This window comes from Gasterosteus aculeatus, chromosome X, assembly GCF_964276395.1.
Source record: "Gasterosteus aculeatus chromosome X, fGasAcu3.hap1.1, whole genome shotgun sequence".
Lineage (NCBI taxonomy): Eukaryota > Metazoa > Chordata > Actinopteri > Perciformes > Gasterosteidae > Gasterosteus > Gasterosteus aculeatus.
The window spans coordinates 13,697,434-13,714,937 of NC_135698.1; the positions used below are offsets into that span (position 1 = coordinate 13,697,434).

The 17,504-nt window shown below is 44.8% G+C and overlaps 1 protein-coding gene across 4 annotated transcripts in view; it reads right to left on the minus strand.

Annotated features, from left to right (window-relative positions):
- Window positions 1-17,504, minus strand: part of scaper (S-phase cyclin A-associated protein in the ER) — a 54,434-nt gene that overhangs the window by 10,557 nt on the left and 26,373 nt on the right. For all 4 annotated transcript variants that reach the window (XM_040162547.2, XM_040162545.2, XM_078082821.1 and 1 more), the window contains 6 exons: window positions 16,941-17,018; window positions 16,383-16,509; window positions 10,306-10,421; window positions 4,305-4,428; window positions 2,550-2,779; window positions 787-954 (listed from right to left, as the gene is read on the minus strand). In XM_040162547.2, coding sequence (XP_040018481.2) covers window positions 787-954; window positions 2,550-2,779; window positions 4,305-4,428; window positions 10,306-10,421; window positions 16,383-16,509; window positions 16,941-17,018 — 843 coding nt within the window. The remainder of the gene's footprint in view (window positions 1-786; window positions 955-2,549; window positions 2,780-4,304; window positions 4,429-10,305; window positions 10,422-16,382; window positions 16,510-16,940; window positions 17,019-17,504) is intronic.

Consider the following 17,504-nt stretch of genomic DNA (forward strand, 5'->3'; position numbering starts at 1 on the left):
CTGCAAAGTCTGACACGATGTTCTCTCGCAGACATTCAGTGACAAACTACCGAGGCCGTTTTCTCCTTTGCTGGTGAGAAGCAGCTGCTCGGCGTTACTGCGGCACCTTGCAGCTGGCAAGGTACCGCGGCGCACTGGGCGACACTTCAAATGAAGTGAGAAGATTGCGGTGCGCTGCCAAGTGGTGGGGTCCATTTGAAAGAAAACCAAATTGGCTCGAAGGACACCTAGCTTCTGCGTGACAACGATAATGCGATGAGCTTATCGCTATTTAAATGTTGTAGTAATGCACAGCATCAAAGCGGGTCTCCTTGCTACCGTGGTCGGCATTTAATTTCCTTTTAAGAGAGGAACTTTGGATACTGACGTCCCTTGGTGTGACTGTGTGTGTCGCCTCTGTCAGCGGCACCGCTGAACCTCAGTGAATGGAGGTCACTGTAACACACGTGGGTGGGCTCCCCCCACGCTGCAGGCTAAGGTTTATGGTGAGTGACAGAGCACCGGGTCAAGTAGATGCTATCTCTATCTGAAGGAACGACAGCTTAGCCAGATCGCTGGCTGGAGGAAACGACCTGCTGGCTGATTGCGGAGCCACCACAGTTTTTGTTTGAGCAACCAGGATTCCCGTCTCATCAGGCTCGATCATTAGGCGCACAGGGCCAAGTCAGTGTGTGTGTGTGTGTGTGTGTGTGTGTGTGTGTGTGTGTGTGTGTGTGCGCGCGCGTCTGTCGGAGGAAGAGCAGGAGATCACGTTCGATGTTTAACGCGTGTCGGGGAAACGCTCACCGTCCGGTTACGACGAAACACAGCTTACAGCACAGCGTACACATGCTGTGCAGCAGAGCCGAGGCTTGCTGGAGGAAAGCAGAGACCTTCGGCTGCTCGTCTACGGGACCTTGGATTGACAGGAAACACCCGTACAGCTTGTCAATCAAACCCATGTTTACGACGTAGCTGGAAGACACACAGAAAAAAAACATGCAGGGGTTAATATTCATTTCCCTAATTTACTTTGCTAGACTTCCTTTGAAGAAAGCTCACCTCACAGAGGCAAACAAAGGCCTTTACTGTGCATACTTCCACAGCACTGCAACTGAAAACAGATACCCCACCTAAGCCCTCCACCCCCTGCTATTACTGCGATATCTCCAATTTGTCTTTGCCAATGACAGGTCTCATGATCATGTTCCCTGTACTCTTTCAGCCACAAATCACTGCTAATAGTGTCATTAGGGGGCTGTTGTGGCCCCTGTGCCAGCCTAGCTCTGGGGCCCCTGACAGTGGGCCGTCATCTCAGTGGCCCGGTATGCTCGCACCTCCAGGCTCCTCTCAGGCACAGCTCAAGAAAATCTATACGGCTCTATAAGCTGACAATCAAGGCTTTCTACCAGCTGATGTGGTCAGTGCGAAGATGTAGGTCGTCCTCTAATCACTGTCTCGACTCTTAGCTTCTTTCAAATACCTTTTTTGTTAGAACTGTCACTCACTGAGGTCCTCTCAAAACAGGTGATTACGACCGTTTTCAACCTACACTGCAGGTCATCTGACACTTGAACCAAGCCCCATTGTTTTGACTTGATCCTCTTCCACAGCTTTAGGTGGGTTGAAAGGATCTTTCCTCACACTGACTGCTTTGTGCATACCGGCTCTCTTTTTGACAGCCTGCCTGGTGGTCAAACTTGCCACTCGGTGTGTCTCAACATGTATAACAATGATAGGGAACGAAAAGACGGGCGAGACTGGTAATTAAGAGGAAAGGAAATGGCGCTCTCGTGTCCATTGGATATATGGGTTTGCGTAGTGGGAGAGTGTTGCAAAAGCTAAAAATGTTTTTGATCCCCCCCCACTAGCATATACATTATAAAAGGCAGTTGAGGTAAATCTTGTGTGCTCGTACTTGGGATTACCAGTCTGACGACACCATTTTTCTCAGGCCCTCCCCTGTCTCCAGGGTTACGACTGGGTCAGTGGATGAGAGCGGTGGGCCTGTGCAGCTGCTCTGTCCAGATGAATAACTGCTTGTGGGAGGGGTGGTGGAAAGACTGCACTCTTCCACGAGGCTTCATCAGGCCGGGCCTGCCTTTCCTCACAGCCCACATTTCTCCAACCCAACCCCAACTTCTACAGCCCAGACCCACATGGCTAGCTCCAACGCCAGGTTCAAGGAGGCCTTTCAAAGCTTGGGAAGTGCTCTTTGTTTATGCTACTTTGTGCCCTCCCCCTAAAATGGATTTTACTTGAAATGCGTCGCTGAATGTGTGGAAACAGTACAAGCTGGAAGGATGCCAGAATACAGCCTCATTCTCACACTGTTCCCAATCTAACAAGACACCAGTTGCGCCATTTCCAAGAGATCCGACGTTTGTAAGCCAATTCTTTACATAACGCACGCTGTTGACGATATCACAGGTTGACCGACTCTCAACCCAGCAAAGAGGAGCGGAGGAGGGACTTATTAAAGACGGTAAAAAGGTCGGAAAATGAGAAAAAGATGTACCATGTCGGAGGAGAAACAGTGTCAGTACAACAGTACGTAGGAAGGAAAATACCTGATTAGGTCTTGAGCGCGAGTGTTAAAGGACTCTGCGACAGAGCTCTTGACCTTGGCATCCGGGGAAAAAATCAAGGTGTTTTTGTCTTTGCCAGGCTCAGAGTCATCCGGCCACAGGGTCGCTAAGATGGCGGCGATGGTCTGCAGCAATCCTGCCGTCAATCCCTCAAAGACTTGTTTGTTCACACTGCGGCCGAAAATAGATTTGTCCTCATCTGGGACGTATAGCTGCAAGAATGGAAGAAAATGTATGTTACCGACAGCATACTATACAAGGCAATCCATCCAAATGGTGCTCTTTGATGAACCCTAATGCCCGCATGCAGAAATCTGAACAAATGTATCCAAATGCCATTAGACACAATATCAACAGTGTGGGATAAACAAGAGAGGTCCATCGAAGGTTAATGAGCATTTAACACAGAGGCTAATATTAAATGTTTTTGCATGGCAAAATTATTTTCTCACATTCTCTGCACAGTAAATTCAGTTAATTGTCAAAAGGTAGCAGAATATACATTTGTGTTGTTTGTTACACCTACAGAAAAAAGGCATTTTCTCCGCCACACACAGACACACTGGTCTAAACAAGCCACGATGTACCGAGAACATATTACGTGGGGACATGAAGAAGCCCAAATAAAAGGAAATTAAACGGTGTAGTCAGCCAAGTTCAACACACAAGCAGTGGGCCACGTTTCAAATATAGTGCTGCTGCGCAACGTGGAAAACCTTAACTTCTACTCATTTGGTCTGATGGTTGGGGCGCATGCTGACAGCAAAGGTAAATCCACCGACATTCTCCACAAATCTAATTAAAAGGGTACATGCTCATATGGCAGTGCAACCCCCACTGCTTTACTCCATTGCTTACACACATGCATACCAGAACACAGACATACACACTCCGTGAAGCAATAAAAAAAAAAGAAAAAAAGAAAGAAAGAAAGCTCTGCGGTATTTGAAAACGGTATTGTCTCACTTGTAAATTGGATTATAATTTATCAAAGCACGAATAGGTTTTGAGCCCAATTATTAATCTGCATTGGACACACGTAGAACAGCAAGTTTGTCTCCTGCAGTGCTGTTGGATATGTCAGTCAGCAGAACAGCTGCCGGGATATGTTTCATATAAACTCGACCAAACAGGCTAACCTCTCCCTGTGCGCCCTAAGGAAATATGACTTCTTTGGATTGGAACTCACTCGCTGGAGGAGGAGGCCCCAGAAGAGTTCATGCATGTACCACAAGCGTGTGCGCCTGTGCCTTGTCCTGTCTGTGTTGTGAGTGTAGGCGGCCCCGGCGAGCAACCACCGTTAGATGTTTGGAGCGGGCTGATGTTTACAGTCCTTCTTACAGAGTGCTGAAGGATCTGGGCTGACATGTCGCCGCAATGCAGCCTGCCTGCCTGCCTGCGTCCTCACATTCCCTGATAGGAGGCCTCAGCGGAGAGGCCGGGCAAACGCTTTGTTAGCTTGTGTCTTGCTCTGTCTTTCATTAACACTGTAGCAGGAACCCACACTAGCAAAAAGGCAGCGGTCAAAGCTCTGTATATCAACGGATTAATGTAACGAAAACAAGGGAGTTGTGAATGTGCGGCTTTGCTAGAAATACTTGATCACGCCTTGAATAGCCTTTATCTAAACACATCCAAACGATTTCTTCACATTTACTGGACTCTATAGAAATTAAAATAACAATACTGGCAGAAACAAACCATACTGAAAATGGTCTTTTGTGCTCTTTGACTTACTGTTAGCTGATGCAGCAGCAGGTCCATGAGGAGAACGATCTTGTTGCTGAACAGCACATCGAAGCAGCTGGCGGGGCAGTGGGAACATGCCAGGTAGTAGGTGTGTACAGCAGCACAGAGCGATCTAACACAGAATGATGACGACAAGTGGTTATTGATGAGCTCCAAATGTCAAAATGAAAAGAAACACACCTTCATGCAGGCTGCTACTCCCCCTACAATCCGTAAGCTAACCAGTAATACGGGGATGCAAATGTCTCCCCTTTGGGCAGCGACGGGACTAGTTGCAGTCATCAGGAAACCAAACACACTCCTCCGTATTTGTGGTTCCTTAAGGGTGCAGTTTGTCTTGGCAAGTCAAAAGCATATCTCACTGACAGCGCTAGTAAGGGAGCCAGTTTGGGGAATAAAACACTCATATCAGCTACTTATGTGGAGACCCCCACCCCGCACTACAGGCACCTCCAGAGCAGCTAAGCGCAATCTCGCTCCCATCTTTGGCTGAGATGGCTCAGTATTTCCTCCTGAGCAGATAGCGCTACTCTGCTCAGCAGCTTCCCGGTCCTAAAACAAGCCCCAGAGAAGATGAATGCTTCAGATAACTGGTCATCCTTCTGCTGCGACTACTACTCCCCCTCTCATCACTTAATATTTTCTGACAACTGTATATTTTAGTCATTGGCAGAATGGCATGTCCTATCTGTTGCTGGGGGAAAGGAATCTGCCTCTGCAGTGTCTAAAGTAGGCCATGTTTATTTCAACTGGTAAACATTTTGATATCTCCCGAAAACCTTCCCATCTGCTGCACGTTTTCTGTCGAACCGCGCTGGCATAGGAAAGGAAAATAGATTAGGTCGAGGCAGATCGCAGCCTCTCGATAACTTCCTGTACGCACGGTGTTAATGTGAGAAGCACATATTGGCAGTAATTTGATTAAAAGTATGAAGACAGTGGAATAAGTTCAACCATAGTGGTTTAGTGCACTGATTGAGTCTGTGTGGAGCAAGAGGTGTGTTAACATTAGAACCCAACTATGCCTCTTCCAGCCATGCGGCGTCAGGACTTTCCAACGAACATGGAGAGCAGTTTCGACGCGAAGACCAACATGACAACTCAACCAGTCTCCCCCCAAATACCGTGTTATCATATAATGTTTGAAGCAGCTTATGAAATCCAAAGCTGTGGTTGCCAACATGTCCATGCCAGCAATGGACAAGAACTACTTTATGTACTTCAAGTCACGATCCTGATATTTAAGACCATGTGCCTGTAAAGCAGAGCATGACAATAGGGATATCATATGACCTGACTGAGATAAAATTGACAAGGCAGGACTGACTTGGTTACTGAAAGGAACGGTTTTCGGGAGAGCCGGATAGAGTTCATCTTGCTCAACGGTACTAGTGAGTAGGTTACCCGTGACAACTGAGATCTGATGCGCTGTCCCTTACAAACCATTCATTCCACAACAGCTTCTGCCCTTTCTGGAACATTGACATGCAAATAACTGTAATGGGATATTCAACCATTGCTTAAAGAATAAATAAAGTAGTAGTAATCTACATTGAACTCTGAGGGATCACAGCAGTGATATTAGGGGCTTGGAGAATTTGAACACTAGGCATGGCATTATTTATTTTTTTCTCCTCTCTCTCGCTCGCTCTACAAACTGACAGGTAAATTCTAATTAAACCACTTGACTTCTGTCAAGACAGATCGGGCCCTCTGGCTTCACAATCGACTCACCCAACTGCTCGTGTAATGAGCACAGAATTGCTTTGTAACACAACTAATCAGGCCTGTCTTTGGTCGTCTGTGAACAAATGTGGAGGCCGTCAAAGGCATGTCTGAGTTATGCCCTCACACCGGCTCGTACAATGAACCGTCACAGTGATCTGTCTTTGGTTTCCTCCCACCTAATTGAGCTTGATGAGCACGACACCTGATAGTACGCCCTCCCTGGGATTCTCGCCATCTCAATACCCCTCATGACAGCTCCAGTCAAAGATTTTGTAGAACAATTTGGTAAAGTGCCACACCGCCCTGTCTCATGTTACACAAAAAACTTTGTAGGGGCCGATGTGTGCCAGTTCACCTCCGCCTACACCAATACGGGGGTTTTCATTACTCTGAGAGATTGTGCTTAACATCTTTCCAAATCCACTATCCATTCAGTGCATGATCACTCTTAAACCAATTCCGCTCTGAAGGTTGGACTTGAGAATGGAAGTGGGACGGGAATAATGGCCGATGTAATCTGCTCATCTACACCATTCAGTTTAACCTCACACAGCCAGGGAATAACAATTTAACTGCAAAAGCTATTGGGGTCCCCAACCACCATGTAGGCAAAAAAGGGGTCGGGGACCCCTGGAGGTAGAGAACATCTGATCCCGTCCCGGGGCTCTGCAGCCCTCTGGGGGCTCTGTCTGGGTGGCCAACAGGCCCATGCATGATAAGGTGGAGGCTTGGGTGTGAGGGGGATTAGATGTGCAACTGGCTCAGAATTTAAACCCTCATATGCAAATATACCTTAAGCCATTTTAGTAAAGGCTGGTAGAAAAAGAGAAGAAGAAACTAATCCGGTCAGTCATAATTTGTTCATGATAGGATTTTAAAAAACGTCCATTTCACGATGTGCTTAACTCTCCAGCATACATCACAAGTAAAACCCACAAACAAGGTTTTCCTTACAGGGAAATATATGGTTATGGATTTACTCCATCTTTCAACATAAAGCCATTCATTAAAGCAAATGGCCAACTCTCAATTCAGTTGACAACGGGACAACAAGCATGTAAAGGGGCCTTTATGCTTTTTGTCACTGCCTTCACTTATCAAGCCGGAGATCTGTGCTCTTCAACCCGAGTCTCACATTTCTCGCCCCCCCTGTGTGCGTTTCCTATGCGCGCAGTCGAGCCTGACTGGACCGACGCTGCAGAAATCGGACCAACTTCCAGATCGGGTTGAGTCCCTTCTTCTTAAACAGGGTAAATTTGTGTTCAGGGGAAGAAAAAGAATCCTAAGCCAAAATAAAAGGTGAAGAGGCAAATCCATTTCCTTGTGCTGTCAAACAATCCCTTCATTCACTTCTATCTAAATGACATTTAATTTGATTCTGCTGTTGACTCTCTGATACCCTGAGTGCTTCCAAGACGTCTACTCTTGCTGTCGTGTCACACCGGCCAGGTAGGAAGCGGGAGAAATCTGATGAGCCGCCACACAGCATCACGCACAGGAGCTAAAGTGTGTGCAACACACCCACACACACTCTCGCTCTCTCGTAAATGGTGGTAAACATCCTGAAATAAAACCACAGGTAGCAGGTCTGATTTCACAGGATACACCAGGTCATGTGAGACAGTGGTGGAAATACAAATTGAGTTAACACAAAGACTCCTAAACCTTTCACAGTAGTTCACCTGTTTAAGTTACCTTCAAAATCCCGCTAATCCTTTTCCGATCAATGGAAATTGTCAACATATATTACTTTTAAATACGATTTTATCTCCCGTTATTTCTAACGTTAAGTTCATTCTGTCGTGTTTGTTATTCAGTGTTCAAAAGCATGCGTTGTGTGCAGGCAGAGGGTAGTAGTCTTCTATTTAAGAGATGGATATAAATATCTAACTGTAAAGTTACGTTATTTAAGCTCATTAAAGCCATGAATTAAGAATTGTGGGACAAATGATTAACTTAATGAAAAGATAATTAAATAATAGAATTACGGTAAAGTAAAATCAATGAGATGCATGCAAACATTTCAGATGTCATTGTGCAATGTGTGAAGAATCTGCTCTCCAGCTGAAACTAATTGACGGGGCAGAATAAACCCTGATCCAGACATTCCAGCGACCACAGGGTTACACCAGGACATTAGCGGAGCCTCGCAGAGGAATTAGCTCATTAATGTAATAGTAACAATATGGAATCAGCCTCCCCGGGGGGAGATATGGCAGGAGCATCTCCGCGGCCGCCTTTTTTTTGTGAATCACTCAGCTTATCTGGTAGGAGGAGGTGATCAATACGGCAGCATTGCTGTAAACAGATAATGTAGCGCACTCTGGGGCGAGCGTCTACACAGCAGCCCATTAGGCCACACAGCCATCCAGATGATTGATAGTGATAAGTAGACAGACGGGCTTCGTCCTTGTGTTGCATCTCGTCACCCACGCCAAACTACGCTGGACTGACTGAGGTGCATCGCAAGGTTAAAGCGTGACCTCTTCTGCACTTTACAAGGTTTACAAAACATGAAAAAATAGACATTGGTAGAAATAAAGAGCCTTTTTATCTACACAAGTTGAAGCCTAAAGCTGTGATCTAATAACCAAATTGAGTTATCATGGTACACGCTGTTATAATGTACATAAGAGAACATCTTGCATACAACATATGTGGTCAGCATGAAGGTCTCCACGGTGCTGGATTGACGTGTTCTTCGAGGGTTTATCTCCGGTTTAGCTCTCCACGGTCCAGCAGTAGCAGCAGCACAGGTTGAGGTGAGAAGCGAGGCGGTGAACTGAGGTATTGAGCTGGTTTCTAAACAAGCTACTGAAATAACCTATTAGGCCTTAAATATACCGTAGTGTGACTACTGTTAATCCCATGCTGGGCTTCTGCAGAGAAACCCGTCTAGCCATGGGGGAAAGGTTTGGATCAAGACCATTCGTTCATAGCGATCTAGAACTCACTCCCCAGTTTGGATGGGCTGGTGTGCAGAGGATAGAAAATCAAGTGGAGGATCTCCACCTCCTGTTCCATCACAACGTGACAAGAAGATGCTGCCTGAACTTCGGCTAACACAGCGACATCCACGGATGTCCAAAACAAACGCTTTGTGCCAGAAGACAGTCGTTCCATTTAAGATAATAACATTTCTTTAAATTCAGAAGTCTCATAGAAATTCCCTCAGATTACAATGATTGAAGAAGAGGGAGTAGAAGAAAAAAAAAATCAATATGCATGTGATGCCCTTTAAAAGCCTTATAAATATAAGAAGCATTTGTCCATTAGCCGAGATTCAGAGACCAGTAAATGCTAATGAATGGGAGTGCAAGGCCATTCGAGTCCATTACAGAGTCCCAGTAGTGAGCACGGCAGCCTCTCTGAGGTTATCTACTGGCAGGCCATGCAAACACCAGACCCACCAATCAAAAATACTCCGCACTCTAAATGATAGATGGAACACACATGGTTTTTGTGTTTCGAAAGAAAAGAATGGGCACAAAGTACGTAAATGGAAAAGCTCTCAATTCCCAAAAGGGCAGCGGTGTTACTCAATGATACATTGAGGATATTTAGATGCAGTTTTAAAGTAACATAAAGTTGGTTAGTTGAGACTCTCTCACTGACTTTGAGCAATTGCAAAAAATAGAAATGAAGAAGTCTGTTGTCAGTAAAGTCACAGAACGGATATTTGAATATAATTTGCTGGGAAGGACCAACAACTATCTGAGGCTTTGTGAAAAAATAGCTCGGAGAAGCCTGACAATAAGCAGTGCTTAGTGTACCTGTACTTTTAACTGTGGCAAAAATATGTTTATCTATCTATGGTAATTAAAATAAAATTCCTGAAATAAACACTATGGGTCAACATTTAACTAAAGAAAAGATGTGATCATACGTTTGTATTTAACACAAAATCGCAAGGAACATTTGTCAATGCAGAACCTCACTCCTCACCTGTTTCCATCCCTGCAATGACACTAAATTTAGACACACACATAGTCAATCTAAAGAACAACTGGTCAGCGGTTCAGAATCAAACGGTCTCGTTTATAAGCTAAAGAGACAGCTCACCCTGCTGGCTTGAAACAGAACCTTGATTAGGTCATTATGATGAACTTAATGGCCGAGCAATATATTTTATTTGTATTCGTTTGGAGCTGTGTGTTAAGATCATGGAAAAGTATCCCAGCAGACCATTTACTTCCATACATTCTCTGCTGTGCATCATTGCGTCAATTAAAAGGTATTTTAATTTGGTAACAGCACTCACTTGAGAGGAATACGAGGAACTGCGTTGGGTGTAGAGGAAGCAGCGACGACCTGCAGAATTTGTTCCAGAGCCGTCAGGCCGCCGCCTACTTGGAAGGCCACTTGGTCTGCATTGTTCTGTTGAGGCAAGGATAGAGAGGGAGGGGGGGAGAGATGATGGGGAAACAGAGGTACAGTCAGGGGACAACAAGCCACAGGCTGGACGGGGGATTACATTGCTCTCACCAGGGAGAGAACCGCTCTTTCTCCAACAGGGGCGAGGGATGGAAACCTAAAACAAAGTGATCCCAAAAGTATTCCTGTTTAATCTCAAAAGCGCACAACCCGACTCCGCCCTACAACAGCGGAGTTTCAGTGGAAGGAAAATGCTCTGCAGGCTCCGGTTAGCACAGGGGTGGTCTCAACGGATGACCACAGACTAAGTGAAACGGAGAAAATGTCAAATGGCCAAAAAAAGAAGGAGGCAATTAGAGAACTAAAATGAAGACAATCACTCTAATCGGATGGCTTACTGAAAAAAACATCTCTTATCATAATCAAGCGTACTGGGGTAATAAAGCAGCAGCATATACATTATTTCAACTTTTGCGTCGGCATTTACATGGATTAAAGAGCTTGGTGATCCTTTTCAGAGACTTAAACTGTTCACCCTTCAACACTATCCTGCCTAACATGCCTGCAAAAGAGCTCCTCAGTTCTACTTACTTTAGATCTAAACGTTTTGTACTGACTTTTCTTAAAACATCGTTTCAGTGTGTTTAGCTAAATGGTCCAATGTCAGAGTGGTGCTTCGGCTCTAATAGCCTTCTCAAATTCTGCTTTTCTCCTTGTGGTGCCCGTTTAACATTAGGCTGCAGCCTGCATGCAGACAAAGGTTTATCAGATATACACGAGGGGTCAACAGTGAGGAGGATAAGTCATTGAATACATTATTTACAAAACATGAAGATTCATTTTCAGAGGTGAACATCAGGCAAAGGCATTATTTGAATCAGTCACGTTGACCATTTGTGAATAAAGTCACCTAAGGATTATACTTAATGTCTAAAAAAAAAAAAGAGGTCATGTCATGCTACTATGTAATCATTACTATTCCTTGTTGGTTAAGTCCATTGGTTTATGTTGTTTTTAAAGAAAAAGTTAAACCACTAAAGTAAGGGGGAAAAAAAGTCAGTCCGGTACTTGAGATTTATGAACACATGTAAGTAGTTAGGTCCTTTGCTCCTGTGATGATAGCGTAATTGGCAGCAGGTCAGATGCTGTTGCCACGGTGTCTTATAAATCAACAAGTACAAAGACGGCAGCGAGCGCCGACTATCCGGCGTGTTCTTCTTTGTGCCTTCAACATGGGAGGAAAGGAGCTGGAGGCGAGCTGCTGATGGAGGGGCCTTCTTCACGCAACCTGCAGAGGCGCCGCGTAACACTGCAGGTCACTCCTACACTTAATGAGGTTACGGGCTCCTCAGCGCCGTGACAGCACAAAAACATCCAGCCACTTCACAGCGCTTTTGTTCCACGCATGGGAAGTCGCCAACAAGCCTGAACACATCGAGGGAGATGTTCTTTACTAAATTACAGATAAGCTCTTCATCTGTCATTCATTCCCGCTGCAGAGACAACTGCTCCTCGATTCAGGTGTTGCACACAGTTCCCCCCCCCCCACACACACACACACACAAAACCTTTTTAAACACACCAAAGACGGTCTAAAAAGTCTCCACAGGGTTCGTGAAAAGACATCATTATGACAGTATTTCTGTACGCAGCCAGCAGTTTCCCTGCCCAATCAATAGGGTCTCAGTCACTGAGCTTGGCTTAACCCCTCTCTTAACCCTCCCATCAACACACCTACCTAAAAGCTTCTAGGCTAAATGAGAAGAGGCAGCTCTTTCATAGCAGCTTATCAAACGGTATTAAAGGGGGTAACCGGGGCCTGCCCAGTCCTGGCTGGGTTTCTTGGCTAGTCGGTGACTTTTCTGCCCCGCTGACAGATTTATCTGTTGAGATGACAGAACAATACGAACAATACGAGTGAAGAGGATTAGGTTCAAACTACCTGACATACTATCTTCAGGTGGTCTCTGCATGCAAAGGTCGACAGAAAAGAAAAAAAAGAAAAGACAAAAGCAAGCAGTCTTACTGTCTTACTGTGAGGACGCACGTCTCGCCAAAAACACGTTTAAAGTAAAGGTTTGTTTTGCAAAACAGCTCTGAAAGTGTTGATCTTCTTGCTGTGCAACAAAGTTGACTTTCAGAGCAAAGGGGAAACAGCATTTGGTGACGACCTGTGCTTCATAGAAAAAAAAAAACAATGGAAGGGAAACCAGACTGAGGTGGTGTATTTAAATAAGGTTACAGTGCACGTATCCATCGTGCAAGCCGAATTTGTTTTCAAACTTTATGAAGCAATGGCACCCAGTCTTCTCAAACGGATCCCCAGAAACAGGTAGTTGAATAGTTATCCGTTACCTCCCCGTGCATGGAGACTAAGAACAAAACAAAGATCATTGAAGCATAAGTCGCTAACTAATCCTAAAGGAATCCTAAGGTAAATTTTACTACTTAGCCTTGGAAACCACTTGCATGATGTATTCGGTCGTTAGTGACATACTTAACTGCTTTTTAAATAGAGGCTAACCATTAACCGTTCAAATTCTTTGTGCCAAACAATGTCCAAGAACGTCAGAATCGCTCTTCTCAAAACACATGGATTAAATTCATATTGTGACTGTGGGTAGGAGAGTGTCCCTTTAACTTGCATTCTGTCGGTCCTGGTCGCACCCCAACAGAAGCGACAACAAATCACAGTAACAAGGTTAGCAACTAGATTTCCCTCAAACAGAAAAAAAAGAAACCACTAAGGACTGAGCATTAAGACAGAAGCGAGAGAGACACTCCTGAATAATACAACAGCGGGAATCTTATCCAATTATTGTCCAGGGTGACCATTGTTAGCCCAGCTGATGTGAGGCCAGAAGCAGCTGGTGATTCTTGCGACAGTGTCCACAGACCAGCAGAACCGCCAGATTGCACTTCGTAGGCCGGACAATTTAATTAAAGCAGAGCGGAGGGCACAGCCTCAGTGCCGCCCCACCAACAGATGGACAACAACTGGAGGAGTTCATTAAGAACTGCGTTCATCTTTAATCTGCACCTTCAAATCCGGAGTTCACTCCTTCACAACTAACACAGAAGAGACGGATCGTCCTGTCCTCAGACGGGTTCCGTCGTTATACTGGTGAAAAAAAATAATAATCTAAAGAGAGGCAAACACATGTCGGTCGGCCAAGTCCACGGTGAACCACAACAAGGCTGCTGGAGTAAACATTTTAAGGTTGAATATAAACATGTGTGTTTACATGGTTCAGTAAACCATGTGAATGCTGAGCAAACACGGAAAAGGATTATTCCACAAACTTTGTTCATCCAATAAACTGAGCTAAGATTAATCAAAAGCGCAGAACTAAACCCTGCCACAGAAACCACAGGCAGACTCTAGTTGTAACTAATACACCAAGAAGATCAGAACCATTTCACTGCCTATTTGTCTTGCGGTGAGGAAACAAACATGGCACTGTTGCAGAAATAAATAAAGTCTACAACGAGAGAATAAAGATACTTAAGAGTGGACACTTAGAGGTTTTTCCAATAAATCGTTAAGCACGTTTTTTTATTTAAACATCAAATTACTCAAGAACTATGGTAGCCTCCATTATACTCATACATGTCTGACAGTATTAGAGATGAAACAGAAATTCTGTTAAATTAAAATAAAAATATTTTATTACTTATTTGATCAATAATCCCATCTAAGTGAAGGAAAGGTATTTTTATTTTTAAACATGTTTAGCTAAAGGACGTAAATATACCGCAAATCTGCAAACGTATAAATGTTGATGAAACAAATAAAACTAAATCATGTCAGCCGAATAAAAACATTGTAAAAAACAAAAACAAAACAAACAAATTGATCCATTAATATAATTATAATAATATCAGGATCGATGGTTTTGAAAAGCTTTGTTCATGGTCAATGACAAACAAGAAATATGTTTGTTATTTTTATTGGCAAAAGACATAACGCGATACAAAGAATATTTTGCTTCTAAAACTTGAAACCAAAACTGAAGACCACGTTGCTCACTTCTGCCTTCTGGGACGCGGTTCTGAACCTGCTGCTCTGGGCTGCATCTGTCAGTCTGCTAGAGGCCCAAACAAGAAACCTTATTATCCTGCCACCCTGGCCTTCACCTTCCCCCATGTCCCAAGATACAACGCCAACCAGTCCGCCTGGTCAGCCCGACCGGGCTCCGACAGCTGGCAAAAGGACAACGTCAGGCCTTCTCAGAGCGCTGCGCTCCTGACACACTACATGTTGCTCATGTTGCAGTGAATTGACTGAAAACATCGGTAAACAAGTATAAGTGCTCTGCAATAAGGCAAGAAAAAGAGCAGATAATTGGGACAATTCATATTCATAAGTATAGAATATACGAAAGAATAGAATGGAATAAAAATAAAAATCAGGTTAGACACGAAATAAACCCGTCGAGGCCTCAGAGGGAGAAACGCGCCGGGGTCAGAGACGTAGCCTAGAAAGCAGGGACGGACTGAGGGGGTGGGACCCGACAGCAGTGCAGGAGGGGGTGTCGGGTGTTGTCTAAGGAATTAGTAGAGAAAGTGGAGACTGAATCAGATATGAGGGAGAAAAAACAAATCTCTAGATGAGTCAATGACATGAGAGATGCTCGTTAGGTCAAACAATCTAAAGGGTCCTGACTTGATGTGACTCAGGGGCCAGACAGCCATGCTGACGGAGACTCTATTTATTTGACTTTGTCCAGGGATTGCGGAGGGAAGTGCTCCCTCGGCTACCTCACGGGCCAATCACTTTGCTCCTCTCAGCTTTGGGTGGATATTTCTCCACGAAGCTGGTGAAGCAGAAAAGCACAAATCTAGCTTTTTGTCCCGAGGTACAAAGACAAAGCAAAAGGCACCCGAACGCAGCACCCTCTTTCACAGCGACACCACTGTTCAACAGAGCACATCTACTGTGGCCCACTGACCTCCGACCTTCCCCTGGGACTGTGTGGAGCGGAGGGGAGGAGCCCTCACATAGTGACAGCTTGTGAGCTACTCACATCACACGGCTCTCCTCCTCCGCTCTCTTTACAGGACGCCGCGCCACCCACCTCAGCCACTTCTCTCTCTGCCTCTGGGGAAATTGGGTAATAGCCTCTCCAGTCGGCCCCCTTGTCGCCGATGGGACACCATAATCTCTCAATCCTCACGCCCAGAGGCGTGCACAGCGAGATGTTATGATGGCTCGAACCACAACTTGGCAGGAAATTTATGCCTCATTACAGGAAGTGGGCTGTATATTCACTTCATCATAAACACTGTGGCAGGTGTTTTAATATCTCTCAGGCTAAAATTGATGTGAGTTTTACTGTAAAAAAAAAACAAAAACAAAACATGCTTGCTAGACACCCTCTGTGACAGATGTTTCAAATCGACTTCAGTTATAAATGTCTGCCATTGTATACATTTAAACAGCTGCATCAGAGAAAAGCGAAAAGCCAAATCTATGGCTTGGCTTTGTTCAATAAAGTCTTGTGAATCCCTGGCATTTCATCTGGAAATCCAATTGACCATTGTCTAAACCAGTGACATCTGAGTGGTGCGAGCCGCGTACACACGAGACAACACTCGCTCTAGTGCTTGGAAGCGTCTCTATTGGTACCATGTGCACAGTGAAAACACAGTTAATCTGGTCTTCATTAGCCAATAACCAAAGGCAAGTTGGTTTGGAGTAAGTGATACTCTACGTGGGGAGGGTGAGACACGGAGCGACATACCCAAACACAACTCATCGCGGAGGAGACATGCCAAAGGGCTGGCATGACCTGTGCACACCGCTGAGTGGTAGACAAGCAAGGATTGAGATGGACGGTAAAAGGAAAGTAACAGGTTGGTAACAAATATAGAACCGATATCTTGAAATAACAATCACCACGCTTATGAAATCTGCATCCGACACGTTCACACTGTATCCATGGAACAGATTTTCTGGTCTACCTCTCTTTCCAAGATGCGAGACATCTCTCCCAGAGTTCTGTCCAGGCCCGACATTTTGTTGTTGGCGCTCTGGCCGCCGTCCTGACCCTGCAGCTGCTTCAACAGGTCCTTCACCAGCCGCTGCAACCTGAACATACGAGAGCCAGGACATGTAGGAAAGCTGCTCCCAAGTGTCCATCCGCTTCAGCCAACTATGCATGACGGAAGAGATGAAACCCTTCGTGCATACAATTAGAAGCACACTAAACACTTTTTTATGATTTAACCCTTTTTCATGGAAATATATTTTTTTAAAAGGGCAGTTTAATCTCATCAAATGTAAAGATTTTGAATCTGTAACTATTTGGATAATTTTCTAAGCAAAATGCCTAATTCAGCAAGGTCATGTTAATATTTCTTCAAATATATGGGAAAATAGTTAGCTATGAATATACCATGCAGTTTGGGTTCTATTAAAACGAAAACGATTGGCAATTGCCGCCCTACACAGAGGCTATCATCATCAAGTTATCAAAAATGAAGAAAGCGTATCAAGCTATAAATAATTTAAACACTCACTTGGCCTTGTACGGGGAGTCAGAGACCGGTGTCATTGCCTGTATCGTGCCAGTCGTTGACTTCTCGTATTCCTTCGCTCTGCAGAAGGAAAAGTAGGAGAAAATCTTTGAATAGCAGGGAAAAAAAATGTTTGCCCTGTCAGTAAAGAACACAAAGGATGAAAGTGTGAAGAGAGTTCAAACTGAGTGTGTTTATTTGGCCTGTCAGCCGTCCACCAAGTAACTTGGCTTAAAATAATCAGACACCAGCTCTGTGGGGACGAGCGTTTCACCGCCGTCCATATTACGAAGAGCGGATTCTCCCTCTAAAACCGGCCGTTTTTGGGAGCTATTTTCTAACAAGGGAGGCTCAAGTTCTTCACTCATTCTCAAATAAACAGTTGAAGGGGGTTAGAAGCAGTGTTTTTGAATGCCTGACCTTGTAAAAGGTCATAGTCATTAGGGGAACGGTATCTAGGGGGCACTACTCCAACAGCCAGACTCGGAGAAACACAAACCCTGTGCTCGCGTGTGGAATTATTGGGTGGGCGATTCTATCCGTCAGTCAGGTATTCCCAGACACGAT